Source organism: Hippocampus comes, unplaced genomic scaffold (genome assembly GCF_001891065.2).
Source record: "Hippocampus comes isolate QL1 unplaced genomic scaffold, H_comes_QL1_v1.1 scaffold124, whole genome shotgun sequence".
Taxonomy (NCBI): domain Eukaryota; kingdom Metazoa; phylum Chordata; class Actinopteri; order Syngnathiformes; family Syngnathidae; genus Hippocampus; species Hippocampus comes.
In genome coordinates, this window is record NW_017805075.1 from 1180126 (window position 1) to 1195560 (window position 15435).

A 15435-nucleotide genomic window follows, 5' to 3' on the forward strand; every position below is an offset into this window, starting at 1 on the left:
CCCTCATAATTTATGATCGCAATATTCCGTCTTTTTCCAAACCGGGCCTTTGTGAGAAGGTGAGCGGTGCATACTTACAGCACAATGGGTGAGATGGTGAGGAATTTGCGTGAGGCGGTGAACTGGATGCCGTAGTCCATCTGTTCCCAGTGCGTGAGCAGGCGGGCTTTGCCCTGATCGGGCGTCTCGAAGGGCGTTCCCTTCACTGTGTGCAGGAACAGGTACATCGCCTGCGTTTGGCGCCCCCCGCCCCCCAAAAAAGAAGAAAAATACAAAAAGTCGCTCACTAACTTGACATTGATACCTTTTCTATCCTCTCTCTCAGATGACATTTTGGGATATCACAGAACGACCAACCAAGTACTGTATGTGTAAAAGGCAGCATGTATCGTAACATAAGTCTTAAAATCAGCTAACGTTTGAAATGATCAATAATTTCAAATCATTTGTCATGGTGAGTTGCACAAGTGAAGGATAGGCAACCTCAGCAAAATAACGAGTTCCTGCAAGCACATACCTCAGGTCAAAAGTGCCAACATGTGAGAAATTGTCTGCTTTCGTAGATATAAAAAAAATCTACACACCATTGTTCAAAAGCCAGGTTTTGTGATGTAATAGAACATAAGCCCAAGATAAATCATTTCAAAGTTGATCTACTTGGCTTGTCCTTAGTTTTTTGTTTTTTTTTCCCCAACAGAAGCCTGAAAGTGTTTTGCTCAGACTGCTTTTTGGAACGGGTAGTACTTCTCTCTATATTGTCGGAGGCCCCAGTTCAATTTTTATTGGACTAGGGCTGCAACTCGCGATTATTTTAATAAGTGATTGTTTCAATTATTTTGTCGGTAATCAATCAATCGGTGCACGCGCAGGAATACGACTGGAAGGACTTTTTCGACACGGACAACGAGGAAGATTCATCCAGCCTGTGCCAAAACCAGAGCGAGCCAGAGCAAACGCCGTCTGGAATCTACGACGGCTCTCTGGTGCTCTAACGCTGGCGCCTGTGAGCCAAGTCCTTGAGTATCACCAGCCACACAAGGTCACGTTTGCGCGGAATGAGTGATTGTTTCAATTATTTTGTCGGTAATCAATGAATCAAATTTTGTTGTACCTTCCATCTCTTTATTAAAAAAACAGGACATTATTTCAAATTGTCACGGCAGAAAATTCCCAAATGGCAACGGAGAATATGATTTGTATCAGTTACGAGTTTGATCCATGACATCTGTGACAACGTCGGCAAAAATTTTGTTGCAAATGGTACAAATGTCTTATTGTGAAAAAACAAAAAAAAAAATACATTAACCATAAAATCTCCCAAACACATGTTCTACTTCCGAAACTAAATCTGGTGAATTGTTATGATTTTGATTTGTATTATTTTGCACGGATATCTTATGACATCAAACTGTGGACAGTAATCCCTCGTTTATCACCAAAAAAAACCCGTGATAAGTGGAATCCGTGAAGTAGGATTTATTTTTTAAAAAAAAACCAAACAATGTGAGAGGGAAGAAATTTCAAATGTGCTGTATGTGAAACATACAGCACATTTGACAATAAAGTTGTACAGTACTTGATACTTGATAGTCAGCTTAATTTTTTACAGTTATTATACAATACTGGACTATGTATACACTGCAGAGGCGATTGCTCTAAGACCGCAAGGGAAGCTCAGCTTCCCCTAAAATGTCAAAAAGTAAGTGATCAAATATACCTGTATGTGTGGACGTACAATTGTGTGTACATGTCATTGACTAAATATGCGCTACAACGCGCTCAACTTTTGTTCCGAATCAGCTTCTTATGACTGGTTACGACGCGACTCTCTTCTCATTCATTCCCGCAGCTTCACTGTGCTTTAAACTGTGTGGACGCTGAGCGTCGACTGCGCGGACGCTGGGCATCTGGAGAGTTCAGTGTAGGTTGTCCCTATGCATTGAAACGAGACAAGTCATTGGATAAATGGTGGTTTTGTCCCGACCATTGGACGCTCAGCGTCTCTGGGAGACTATGGACAGTGGGCGTTTATAGGCTGGCCCGGAAACTCAGCTTTTCTGCATGATGATTGGATGATCTGCCTGAGGCTGAATCTCTTTTTGATTGACAGCGAAATGAGCCAATCACCGATCTTATGGTGAAGCCATCCTTTTCATTTTTTTTGAAAAGGCACGAAGAGTAGAATTCACGTATAAATAAACGGACACATTTTATGATGTAGGTCGAAAATGAGCTTCCCCTCCTTGACAGACCAGCATCCGCCACTGATACAATGAAACCAAAGACCAAAAATTTGCAAAGGTAAATTTGGCAAGCTGTACAGAGACGAGGTGCGGAGACTGTTCACGTTGGTCAGTCCCTTCGCCAATCAGGATGCAGAACACAATTCACTGTATTTAAAAAAATAATTTTCAAAAAAGCACAAAAAAAATCTGTGAAACAGCGAAGCCGCGGAAGGTGAACGCGTTATAGCGAGGGATTACTGTATTCATATGCTTATCTTAATGTGTGTTATACTGTTAAATGCCTTGATTCTTTTTTTTAAATATCTTCACGTGTGGACAGATAAACAATCTTTTAAGCTTTGCAAAATCTTCATGTGTGTACTGGCTCATGGCAAGTAAAATTGTAAGAGTGTAAAGCTGGGAGCGTAACTGACCAGGTTGTGTACGACGTTGGTGAGCGTCCAGACGAGCGGCACGCTGAAGAAAGGAATGCTGAGCAGGACCACATGCAGCACGACGGTCAGCAGCAGGTAAGCCAGCCAGATGCCGCGACTGTTCATCACCTGCGTGTTGGGGTTGACCTCGCTGTGAGCCACGCCCACGTTCATCTGGGACAACAAACCACAGCAACAATGAGAGAAGATGTGGCTGTTCTCAACATGACTGTACTGCAATCAACACATTGTATGGAGATCAAATATTTCATTCAAAGGAGGGCAAAGTGTGGATCTCTCTTTCAACAAATCTGTCATATATATTGTACGAATTCAGATGTGGGTTTTTTTTTTTACCCTCTTAAACTGGTCATTAAAAGGTTATTCAGAATTGTTCTATTAATTGATCTAATTCATTGTTTAATTGATTTAATATAAATAATAAAATATCAATATTACTACAATGAACAACTTTCATAGGCATTTAATATTTTACTTCTGAATTCAATACTCATTTTGTTTTAAGAATTAAATAACAGTCAGATTAAAAAGTACGTACAGCTTCTAAAAAGATAAAAATGCTCTTATTTGTTTATCCGTTATAGTTAATAAGACCATTAAAATATACTAAAATTAACATCTATTGGCTCTCTCTCTCTATCCCTCTCATTCTCTCTCTCCCCTTCTCTCTCCCTCGATAGATAGATAAATAGATAGATAGATAGATAGAAAACCTTTTTCTGTATACAATTTCTAGATTAAATTAAATAAAAGATTAATGTATTTAACAGAAAAATATTGTGCATGAGTAAAATATACAATATCGCATAATTTTAGGTTTTGTACTACATTACTAGTTAGTGTATTGAATATATGTTTTCGACTATTTCATTCAAATAAAACATTTTTCGACACATTTTAACAACTCTTTAAATCTCATCGCCAAATGATCACTCAGTTTTCAAATCTTAACCTAGTCCTTGAGCACAAACGTTTTCCCCAAAAATTCTTATTAATTTCAAATAATGGATATTTGTACCTGTACACTTATTTATTTTACGTATAGGGTGAGTCACGAAGTATCACTTTAACAAGATAGCGTTGTTTTTCATAAACTGGCATTCTACTCCGCCCGTCAGAGCATTGTAGGTAGCAAAAAAATGCACTCTCTATGTGAAGGACCCGAATACAAGAATTAAAGAAAATTATCAACTAAAACATGGAGTAGGCAAATGGGTTAAGTGTGTTATAGCATGAGTGAGACGTGAATGTAAGGACAAAATAAACTACTCTACCTCGTTCTAAATGCGTTACAGATTATTCGCCTGCTAGCTGGTTTGCTAACGTTATGGACTGGCGGCTCAAAAGTGTCAAAGTGAAATCGATCGCTGAGTAGCAGTAATGGCGAGCGGATGGTGATAAGTCAGCAGGATAAAATGCATGCAAATCGTATAAAGCGTGGCTAACTCTTGCAGATTTGTTGTGTTTTAAACTTTACCTTCGCGTGTTGTAGTTGGTGACCAGGAAATAACTCGTTCGCGTTAGACCCGCCCTTTAGGGCTGTCCCTTAAGTATCTGTCAAACGCCTCATTTCCACCCCAAATGGAACCAAATTCTTTTTCTTTTGTTTGTTTGTTTGTTTGTTTTTTTAATTACCTCCTTTCTTTTCACATTATACATAAGCATTGGCCTGTCAAGCATTATCTTGTTCAGTTCAGGAAAAAAAACATTTTTATTGTTTGTTGTTCATTTGGGGACAAGAGTCCCGCTATCATTCCTTTCATTACCACTAGGTAGAGCCAATTTGAATTTCAGCCCCGTCTTTTAGGTCCGGTGGCCTTACTCATTTAGCATTCACATTATTTTACTGGTCGGCGGAAGGGATCCAAATACATAACGATTTTGAGGTAAATTTATGTAATATTTCGATACTACGATTTAACCTTTTTTTTTTTTTTTAAGCATAAGCCCTGTTTTAAATATCAATACAAGTCTATTGTAGGGTGACCAATTAGTTTGAACAAAAAAGACCAAATAACATTTTGGCAAGATGTGAAACAGTAAAAGTGTGACTTTGTGGGCAAGATGCCCCCCCACACATATGGGGCCAATTGGGTGAGTTAGAGAAAGATCGATTGCCAACAGCAATGGTGTAGATGCAAATACAAAGATGTGAGTGTCACTCGCTGTTTGTGAAGCGTATATTTTCGTTCAGTTCACTGCGTCTCTCTGTTCATCCCTCTGAGACTTTCTCTGCCATAAACCGGAGCCTGATGACGTTTTTATGGCCAAAAATGTTGGATAAGGCAATCAGTGGCACCTCATATCCACTACGCAGAGTCACAAGCATGATTTTTTTTTTAATGCTGCTGACAACATACAGTATGTCAATCGACCAATTAATACTGTACTTCAGTTTAAAACACCCTTTATACTTCAAAAGCAACATGGAGTCCTTCACATAGCAGTTATTATAAAAGACAACAACACTACAGTGGTATGTTATGGAAAATCTGGGTTTTTCTTGGTGTGTGAGTCTTGAATTCAAAGTTGTGCATCAGTCATTACAGCTATAGAAAAGCAGTGTTTTTCTAGATTTGTCACACTACGTCAAAGTTCCACGCCAGTCACTACAGTGGACAGCTATACAAAAGTAGTGATCTTCTGGATATCTGAATCTTGGTGTTAAAGAAGTGCATCAGTCACTCCAGTTCACATTGTTCTAGGAATAAAGGAATCATGGGATCACTTGCACTGAAAATGACTTATTTATTAACAATTTGAGTTTTCCAGCAACCCATACCTTTAACAAAAGGACTTCTGGGTTAATCAAGGCCAAAACAGCGAGCAAAACATTTCTCTGTGGGAAAGTAAACATATTTCAATATTAATGAAACCAAAACCCCTTCCTCGCAACAGAAACAGGAGAAAACATTGAAACACAAATGGAAGTTGACTTCTCTGTCATCCACAAAGCACAAGGGTTCCAAACAGATAGGAAGAGAAAGTCCCCTCCTCGGTGCCATCACACATCTGCTCTTCAAGGCGTTGAGCCTCTGATGTCACCAATCAGGGGAGCCTATGTCTGTCCACCAATCAGCCCTCGTTCATGTCAATTTATGTCATTATAAAAAGTTTTACGTTCATGGGATGTATGAACCGTGGACAGTCCATTAACATAAAAAACAAAATTTGAATGGACATTCGTGTTTTTAACAGGACAACATCTGGGCATAGAAGCCAACTAAAACACTTGTCTTCGCACATTCATTGGAAGGTATAAATTCCAGATAGGAACAAATAAATAAGATGAATGTAATCAATTTCACCTTTGTTGCTTTCATAAAATGTACTTTTTTTTCTCAACCAGCACTCATTCTGTGGACAGGGGCGTAGCCAGAATTTTTTTCAGTGGGGTGGCCACGGTGACACAACACCTCAGTTACGGGTGGCCAGAGGTGGCTGTGCATTCGTGCGTGTGTCATTCTTTATTATTTCATCCACAGTCAAGGATTCATGAAATAAAATTTGTACATATCCAGAACAATCCCCATCACACTCCTAATCAAGCAGGAACAACGCTCAATAAAAATAAACCTTTTGCTCAGCTACATTTACTAGCTCAGGACTGTCAAACTAATTTTGTTGAAGGCTATTTTGTAGAACTTTGCGGCTTCCCTTAAAGGGGCTGTTACGATGGTGAGACCAAGAAAATGTTTAATTGTGTTTCGGTATTATTACAAATACATAACAAATTGATGGATTACTAGTTGTGAAATCAGAATTCAAGGATAAAAGTTTGGTAAATTAAAGTTCAAGTAAGAACAATTCTTACAAAACCTCAATGTAATTATTCATCACTCATGAAAATTGGAAATTTTTGTACAAATTTAACAAGGATCATTGACAAACAAATTTGCTTTGGCTGGCCACGAAAAATAATATACCGTCAACCAAGTAATTTTAGGCCCTTACACACTGCATTTTTCTATATCACTATTCAATATAAATGGCCCTGACATGGAATGGAATGGCAAAGTCATTCGGAAAAAAAAAAAGATACATTCTTTATGCCAAATTATTTTGCAGACCCCCCCTCCCCCAACCCCACCCCATGTTACAGCTTCCAGACTCCAGTTTGACTAACACAGGCCTAAACAGTAATTAAAAAAAAAAAAAAAATCCGATTTAGGGTGGAAGGCAGACTGCAACTTGAACTGGTCACCAGTCGGTTGCAGGGCTCATAGAGAGACGAACCATTCACACCCACATCCACAGAGTCACTGAGTGAGAAACGATCCCACACTGTCTGCACACAAGTCAGGTGAGTGTACCAGCACCACCAGCAGCAACTCCCGGGCAAAATAATTGCAAATATCTGTAATGCAGTTTGGACTAGGCACAAGTGACAGAATGCTGTCTGTCTTTCTGGCTCGTCACAATTACATTACAGATATTTTAATGACTGCGATAGGCTGGCAACCAGTTCAGTGTGTCCCCTGCCTACTGCCCGAAGACAGCTGGGATAGGCTGCAGCACGCCCCGCAACCCTTGTGAGGATAAGTGGATCAGAAAATGGATGGATGGATATCTTGAATGAAAAGTCAGACTACTCAAAATATAATTACAACTAGTCAGAAAGACCTTACTGATATCTACAATGTTGATTCTGGATAGTCAATCTTAGCTTGCTTAACCACCCTTTCACTCTTCCACTGTGTAAACACTCTCTCTCAATGAACCTTTCATTGTTAACAGCATAATAAATCACTTTTAACATGCTTGGACAACAACAACAAAACAACAGACCAAAAAAAAAAACAGACAACAATTTTAATTATTATTTGTTTATTTTTTTACTGATACTGTGACAGTGAGTTTAAAGCGACTTGAGCAACTATGTTATTCGCCTACCAATTTGCGATGTTGTGCAGTGAAGGGAAAGAACGGCAAGCACATCATAACTTGATGTCTATTTGAGTTTCTATCATCATGTTGCCATAGTTACAGCCGCTATATAGATCGGTGTCCATACGAGCCTGGTTACTGTTTAACCTCCCCACCCACATTTGCCCAGATTAGGAAAATCAATAAGATAACAGCGGCCACACCGGCCTTACCTTCCACCAACACCCTTCTCACACGGCCGCCTTCCCGCCGCCAAACTTTCACATTTCACACCTCAAGCTGGCAGGAAAACGAGAATTGAACACAAGGACGCCTCGGAGGAGGAGGACATGGTCAACGTAAACACGCAAGTGGGCTCCAGTGTGGAACGGCCATTTGGTGAGTGCGCGCTTCAATTCAGCCAATTCAGTGGATTGCGCGCAAAGTCCACTCCCTTGTTTTTCTTTGACTTTTTGTTGCTCGGGCCTGTTTTGTCTGGCTTTTTCACACGCTGCTTATCGGGGAGGTGTGTCACAGATATGGAGCTTGTTAACAAGGCCCAGGAAGCTGGCCCCCCCGCCACACCGGCCAATGGCCGCCAATATCGGATGTTGTCCTTTGGGACGATAATCATGATTATCTTTTGTTGTGTACATTTGATTTTGTTGCGGACAGAGGCAGCATTTTTTTTGATGAAGTTTACAGACAATTAGATTATTCAACATCCACATACAAAAAGAGATGCCTGCTGATTTTGCAGAAAGATCATTTCCATCTGTGCACCAGAACTTAAAATGAACGCATTTAAAGCCCCAAATTGGGGTAAACATCAAGTCAGACACAAAATATTCTGAAATATGTGTCACAATGAATGTAATGAAATAACAAAATGCATTAAGTCATAAGATGTACAAAATGTAATTCTGACTGAAGTGACAATGTGTCCTGCATGAGAAATAGCTAGATTACCTAATGATCACAACGAAAAAAATACACTTTTCTTATGTGCTTTTTCTTTTTTTTTCAGATTAGACTCATTAGTAGATTTTTTTAGGATGGCACAAGAAAAAAAATCCATTCACCACATGTCATTGTTGTAGCCAACAACATCAAACAATTCTCTCGAATAAGGCAATTTAATGGGGGATATCTTGCTTCTCCTATGCTGTTGTTGTTGCTCCCTGGTTGATGTTTGTCCATGTTGCTACTGTCCTAGTTTGTTCATGTAATAAGACCCCCAAATTTCACTCAGTCACGATCAATCAAGATCCCAACCGCGATTGATTTTACATCTTTCAATTTAGGTCATTTTTACATCATGTCATCATCCACTGGGGTTGAAAAAAGTAATGGGCCAATTTTGATGAATTAAGTAGAAGAAAATTAACTTTTTCAGAGGTAAAGTATAAAAGTAAAAAAAGAAGAAAATTAAAAAAAATAAGAAAGCGCAGCAACCTACTAAAAGACTTTGTGAAGTGTGGCTTTGGCTCAAATGTTCATTCATGGCATCATTTGCATATAACGCAGGATGCAAATGAAGTTGATCCAAAACGCTGGGCAGATGCAAGATGGATGGAAAAAAAACATACTGTCATGTGAAGAAATCGTCTGTCTCCAACAGATGCAACTGTATGCAAAACAGTGTGCCATTGGGTGCGTTAACAAATGTTGGAAAAGATCCAATTTCATTTAATTGTTCTGAAGATTCTAATTCATATTCTGTTTCCTTGCATAAAAGTAAAGACAAAAATGCATATCAAGAGACATAAGCACGACATAAGCGGCTTCATAGCAACCACTCGAATTGCCGACAAACTCTGCGGCAACATGTGAATAAATGATCCCAACTCCTCATGAAACCCATTACCGTACACTCTTATACACTCACAACAATGGTAAGGACATGCATTGTTTCGACACGCTCACAAATTCATCCATATCTTAAAAATAACGCCATCTATTTTGCTGACTGCAATTATGCAAATGCTAAATGGCTACCACATCACTTCAGATCACAGATCTCTCTGGTGTATTGCAACAACGTCATAAAGCTCCCTCCAGTGGCATTAAGGGGAAAGATGAATTCAGTGACGATAAAGGACCATTTTGAAAAGGAACAAAATGGGAACTCGGAAGTCATTAAGATGCATTTGTGTTAGTTTTCATGGAAAAGACATTAAGCAAGAGGAGGAAAACATCTCTTTCTGGATAAATACAGTATATCCATCCATCCATCCATCCATTTTCTTATCTGCTTATCCTCACAAGGGTCGCGGGGCGTGCTGGAGTCCATCCCAGCTGTCTTTGGGGAGTAGGCGGGGGACACCCTGAACTGGTTGCCAGCCAATCGCAGGGCACATAGACAAACAACCATTTGCGCTCACACTCACACCTGGAGACAACGATTTACAGTGTTCCATGATATATATATATATATATATATATATAATTTCTTTACAATTGTTCTTTTTTTTTACCTTCAGAAAAACAAGTATTTCCCTGTCAATAATTCAAATAGGGAACCTGGCGTCATTTGTAACATGTTGGACATATGTGTCTCTAACTTTGAGCTCTTTTGACCTTGTGTGTTTAAACTGCTTTGCAAACTAGCTTCAAGTGTCTACTAATAAATGGCATGCAAAATGCCTGTGCAAACCAAAAAGAAAATGCATGACGTCGTGTCAAATACAAGGGGTGTAATGTTACAATTGACCTTTTGGCCTGGGTCAAATGTAACATGTATGGAGAAATGTAATACTCATAAATGTCATGATAATGATGAAAGTTCAAAATGTTTAAACAAAATTGCGGTGGTCCTGCAGAGTATATATGACTTAAAATTCACTAATATATGAATCTTGATACAAATAAAATGGTACAAAAGGTGCCACTGTTTAATAGCTACAACAAACTTTTTTTGATGGTGGTGGTGGTGGTGGTGGGGGGGGGGGGAAATCTTATTTTCCGGTTTCCCCTCTCAGAATTCATCTGCTGCTCTACTTCCTGTGTCAGCTTGACAGGTGTGTCAGTTACTCCTACTTGTTTCCTCTTCCTTTTGGATAAAGGGAGTTTCTGTAGTTTGGCTTTTGGTAGGGGTCGAAAAACTGTTGAGCAACAATTCAGCCAAGTTAGTGTTTTGTCAGTAGAGACGGCGGCTTTTTGAGTGGCTTGGTTTATAGCTGGAGCAGAAGTTTGGTCAGTAGTCATAGCAGAAGCTTGGTCGGAAGCTGGTAAAGCTGGACCTGCATGATCAGTTACTTGTTTAAGTGCAAACTCATGTTGAATGTGGCTGGATTGTGTGGCCAGTTGTTTTTTCCAATCAAATTTGTACTGATGCATTCACGTCAAATTTAGCATGCGGTACACTGTATAGTTTTATCGGCGTTACAACTTACCCCAGGCAAGTTTGTTTCAACTGTCTCTTGGTGCATTAGCAATGAGCTAGCTTGGCTTCAAGCTAACAGTTAAAATGTTTCCCTAATTTAAATGACTCATCCTCTGTATGGGTCGAAAATAAAACAACACAAAACATAATACTGTATAATCATCGCTTTCTTTTTTAGTCTTACATCAATATGACGATGTTAGTAACTCTTCTGTAGGAATCCCATTTTAAACCAAATATTTCTTCAAAGCTTTTTTTCAATGATGAGCGGAATGGCTCAGTAGTGGAGCAGTTGTTTCTCAACCCAGAGGTAGTTGGTGGTTCACTCCTTGGCCATTGCGACCATGTCAAAGTGTCCTTGAGCAAGATACCGAATCGCCAGTTGCTCCTGATAGCAGTAGTATCACAAGGATCACAATTTATTGATTTGGTTTTCTTTCTTATTTGTTTTCTTCTCCATCCTGTGTTCTCCGATCGAACATCTAAGGAACTCATATACAGGAATATCTATATATCTATCTATCTATATCTATATAGATATAGATAGATAGATATATAGATATATAGATATATAGATACAGTATATAGATATAGATATATAGATATAGATGTATATCTATATATATTTATTTTTTTTAGAGAGAGAGAGAGAGAGAGAGAGAGATGAACTTGGCTAAAGGGAAGGAGACAGACACTACTTCGACCAGCCATCAGGTAATTGTTCGTATTTTGAACTGTCAAGGTAAAAAAAAATGTATCTCTCTTTATTGCTTGACCTGTCTCTTGTCTACTAAAGGGTTAGAATTTTTCCCTTGCTGATAACAATTAGTAAACCTGGCATCTCGATCAACTTTGAAGTGAGACTTCAACACAAGATCAGAAGAAGTGATGACAAACGTGGGCTGAAAGGCTCAACGGTCCCAAACGATCATGCCGTGCCAAATGTCAACACGACAACAGCCGCTAAGCAGCCCCGATGGCCTCATGAATGTTTTCCCACCACCACCACCGACGGCTCCTCCAGCCGGGTCAATATTTAGGAAGCTACCACTAGCATCTCCTTCTGACAGCTACTGCACATCAGCACGACAATGACAAATCGTTGATGGTTCAACAAACAAACAACAACAAAAAACCCAATACAGATACAAGGTGCATATTTTGGTCTTGCAATATACGAGTTTTAGTACTGTGTGTGTGTGTGTGTGTGTGTGTGTGTGTGTGTGTGTGTGTGTGTGTGTGTGTGTGTGCGTGTGTGCGTGTGTGTGTGTATGTGGTGACCTTTTCCTGTCTTCTCTGACGTTAAAAAAACAGAACAAAAAATGAAGCAAATAACCCCTAATATACATGTACAGGTATATGTAAGTAATATACTGTATAAATAACAGTATATGTGTGTATAATAAAACTTCCACAAAACATCTTTTCAAGAGGGAAAGTTAAAATAAAAAACTGCGATATGTTGTTGCACACGTGTGCACACCTTTTTATAACTGGGGATGCGGGAGTCGGCACCAGTAGCAGTTTGTCAGTAGAGGGCGCTATGGCGCCGCCCTAATCATTGTTTTAGTCACATTGAAAGGGACAAAAATTAAATCATGAAAAAAAAGAATAAAAGTACCTCAAATACATATAGGTCTGTTTTTATATGAACAGGATAAATAGTATACATTTATTGATTCCTTTATCGCTTGCATCTCAAACGATACTGTACTTCTAGTACAGTATATGCGGACGGAACATCGCCGATAGACTTTTATTAAGTGTGACATGCGCAATTGGTCCCTGTGCAATACACACAAATTCGGCACCATTGGGTGTTGAATTCTACCGCACCCAGCCAATAATGTTCAAAATGAGTTATTGCTAGCTCATTCACTGTCTTGAACGTGTTTTCCTGATTTTTTAAAACACATTTTTAACACAAACAGGGAAGCAATCTATGTAGACAGACAAAATCATAATACTCACAGTCAGTCATATAGTCTTTATCCTCTGTGAAAAATTAATAATATTACTGAAGCAAACTGAGTCATTTGAAGTAGTTGTGAAACTCTTCTGTCCATGTCGCTGTGTGGGCAGACCACAAGGATCAGTATAATGAATTAAATTGATGCACAAACCGATTTTTTTTTTCCATTCTATGGAGTGATGTTGTCATGATATGCCTTCATACGGCACACTGCAATACAGTGGACACCCACATACGCAATGTTCGGCACCTGCAGATATATTTATATTTTATTTGATTAATATTTTTGAATTTTCAATAGAAAGCACTTATTGGCAGTATATCCCATCTTATTCAGTATTTTTTCAAGATTAAAAAAAATATTGTTTAATGTGTCAATTATTCACGGGTTTTCACGATTTGCAGGCCGGCCCCATCCGATTTTTAACTGAATTGTTTTAGTATTGCAATACAAACGTCCTACATTTACCTTTGCTGTTAGGTATATGCAAATCATGTAGGTAAAAGTTAAGGAATTTTCTGGTGATATTTGGAAACCAAATGGGCTCTCCATACTTTGGTCTCTCCTGATCCAAATTAACAAAGCAGCCACAATTAGTCCCACGCATGAACGTGAGCTCTCCAAGCATTTGTACAGTCCTGCGAAAGAGGATTAGAAAGTACAATAATCTCATGTTTTGCACAAATTGCATCCAGCCGAGGAGCTCCTCCTCTCAAGTGCAAGTGAAGCAAACGTGTGACCCATCTCTCTTATGCTCGGCCCGTCCGAGGGGAAGTTTTCATCGGGCCCACTCATTTTATACAAGTAATGTAAACGTCCAATCAAATCTTGCTGTGACAGGTATTAGAGGATTATCATCGAGCACCTCGTGGCCCAGACAAATAACCGCGTCCAGTCTCAGGCTGGGGTCCGGTCTCAGCTCATGGGCCTTTGCCCCGCAGGCCGGCTGAGCGTCGGGATGTTCGGCCACGATGGGACGCCGCGCTTCTCTGTCTCAGGTAAAGGGCAAGTAGCGGGTGACGGTGGTGGTCCGGGGGAGCACAAATTGCATCCAGCCGAGGAGCTCCTCCTCTCAAGTGCAAGTGAAGCAAACGTGTGACCCATCTCTCTTATGCTCGGCCCGTCCGAGGGGAAGTTTTCATCGGGCCCACTCATTTTATACAAGTAATGTAAACGTCCAATCAAATCTTGCTGTGACAGGTATTAGAGGATTATCATCGAGCACCTCGTGGCCCAGACAAATAACCGCGTCCAGTCTCAGGCTGGGGTCCGGTCTCAGCTCATGGGCCTTTGCCCCGCAGGCCGGCTGAGCGTCGGGATGTTCGGCCACGATGGGACGCCGCGCTTCTCTGTCTCAGGTAAAGGGCAAGTAGCGGGTGACGGTGGTGGTCCGGGGGATGTTCGGAGGGGCCTCCGGGTTACAACATTAGAATACAACCAGCCGCTGTTTGTGCTTCTGGAAGCTCGGCCGCGTGGAGGGCAACGCTGGTGCAGTAGAAGGCGTGGAATAATGGAAAAGTAGGATCGAAAGAAACATTGTTGCAACTTAAAAAAATCAATTTCTACTAAAATGAGTTGATCATGATTCAGCCAATGGAACTTGTGGCTGGGTAACGTTTAGCCACACGGTGGCAGCAGAGTCTTCATTATCAGGACTACTGTAGTTGTTACAGTTTGCACACAATGTCGACTGCAGTGATGTTGCTGATTCGGACCACCACTGAAATGTGCTCAAACCCTTTACTAAAGTAGGAATATGCCTTGTGAGAAAAAGAGACCGTGGTAAAAGTATATGTGCTGATTCAACTCTTTAACTAAAAGAAGTTCGACTAAAAATGTACCTCTGGTAAAAGTAAAATTACTGATTCAACTCCTTTACTTAAAAAAGTAAAAAAAGTCCAGACTGAAATATACTAAAGTAAAAAGTAAACTCTAAAAATATACTGATGTACAAAAGGAAACATGAAAATTTAATTTGTGCTAAAAATACAATTGGGCGGCCCGGTAGGCCAGTGGTTAGCGCGTCGACCTCACAGTGCAACGGTACTGGGTTCAATTCCAGCTTCGGCCTACCTGTGTAGAGTTTGCATGTTCTCCACGTGCCTGTGGGGGTTTTCTCTGGATACTCCGGTTTCCTCCCGCATTCCAAAAACATGCATGGCAGGCTAATTGAACACTCCAAATTGTCCCTAGGTGTGAGTATGAGCGCGGATGGTTGTCCGTCTTGGTGTGTCCTGTGATTGGCTGGCAACTGGTTCAGAGTGTCCCCTGCCTACTGCCCAAAGTCAGCTGGGATAGGCTATAGCATGCCCTGCAAATCTTGTCAGGATAAAGCGGTTCAGAAAATGGATGGATGGATGGATGGATAACTATAATTTAAAAGAAAAAAATCCATGAAACGTTTCCTGGAAAGTACTCACACTTGTACTTGAACCAGGGATGTTTAAAGGACCCTCCACTATGACTATGAGGTCTCGTCAGCAACACACAGCCCACACCTCGCTGAGTGGCGGGTTGCAAAGAACTGAAAG

General features: G+C 40.2%; 2 protein-coding genes across 3 annotated transcripts in view; one reads left to right on the forward strand and one right to left on the reverse strand.

Moving 5' to 3' along the window:
• ormdl2 (ORMDL sphingolipid biosynthesis regulator 2) overlaps window positions 1–15348 on the reverse strand; it is a 19757-nt gene extending 4409 nt beyond the window's left edge. Inside the window, exons 1-3 of one of the 2 annotated variants that reach the window (XM_019865077.1) lie at window positions 15325–15348; window positions 2660–2833; window positions 79–230 (exon numbers count right to left, since the gene is read on the reverse strand). In XM_019865077.1, the coding sequence (XP_019720636.1) occupies window positions 79–230; window positions 2660–2833 (326 nt within the window). In that variant the 5' untranslated portion in view covers window positions 15325–15348. Of the gene's footprint in view, window positions 1–78; window positions 231–2659; window positions 2834–4157; window positions 4255–15324 lie in introns of those variants that run through there. The other variant, XM_019865076.1, reaches the window with a different exon arrangement.
• hnf4a (hepatocyte nuclear factor 4, alpha) overlaps window positions 7499–15435 on the forward strand; it is a 36821-nt gene continuing 28884 nt past the window's right edge. Inside the window, exon 1 of the mRNA XM_019865073.1 lies at window positions 7499–7945. Coding sequence (XP_019720632.1) covers window positions 7897–7945 — 49 coding nt within the window. The 5' untranslated portion in view covers window positions 7499–7896. The remainder of the gene's footprint in view (window positions 7946–15435) is intronic.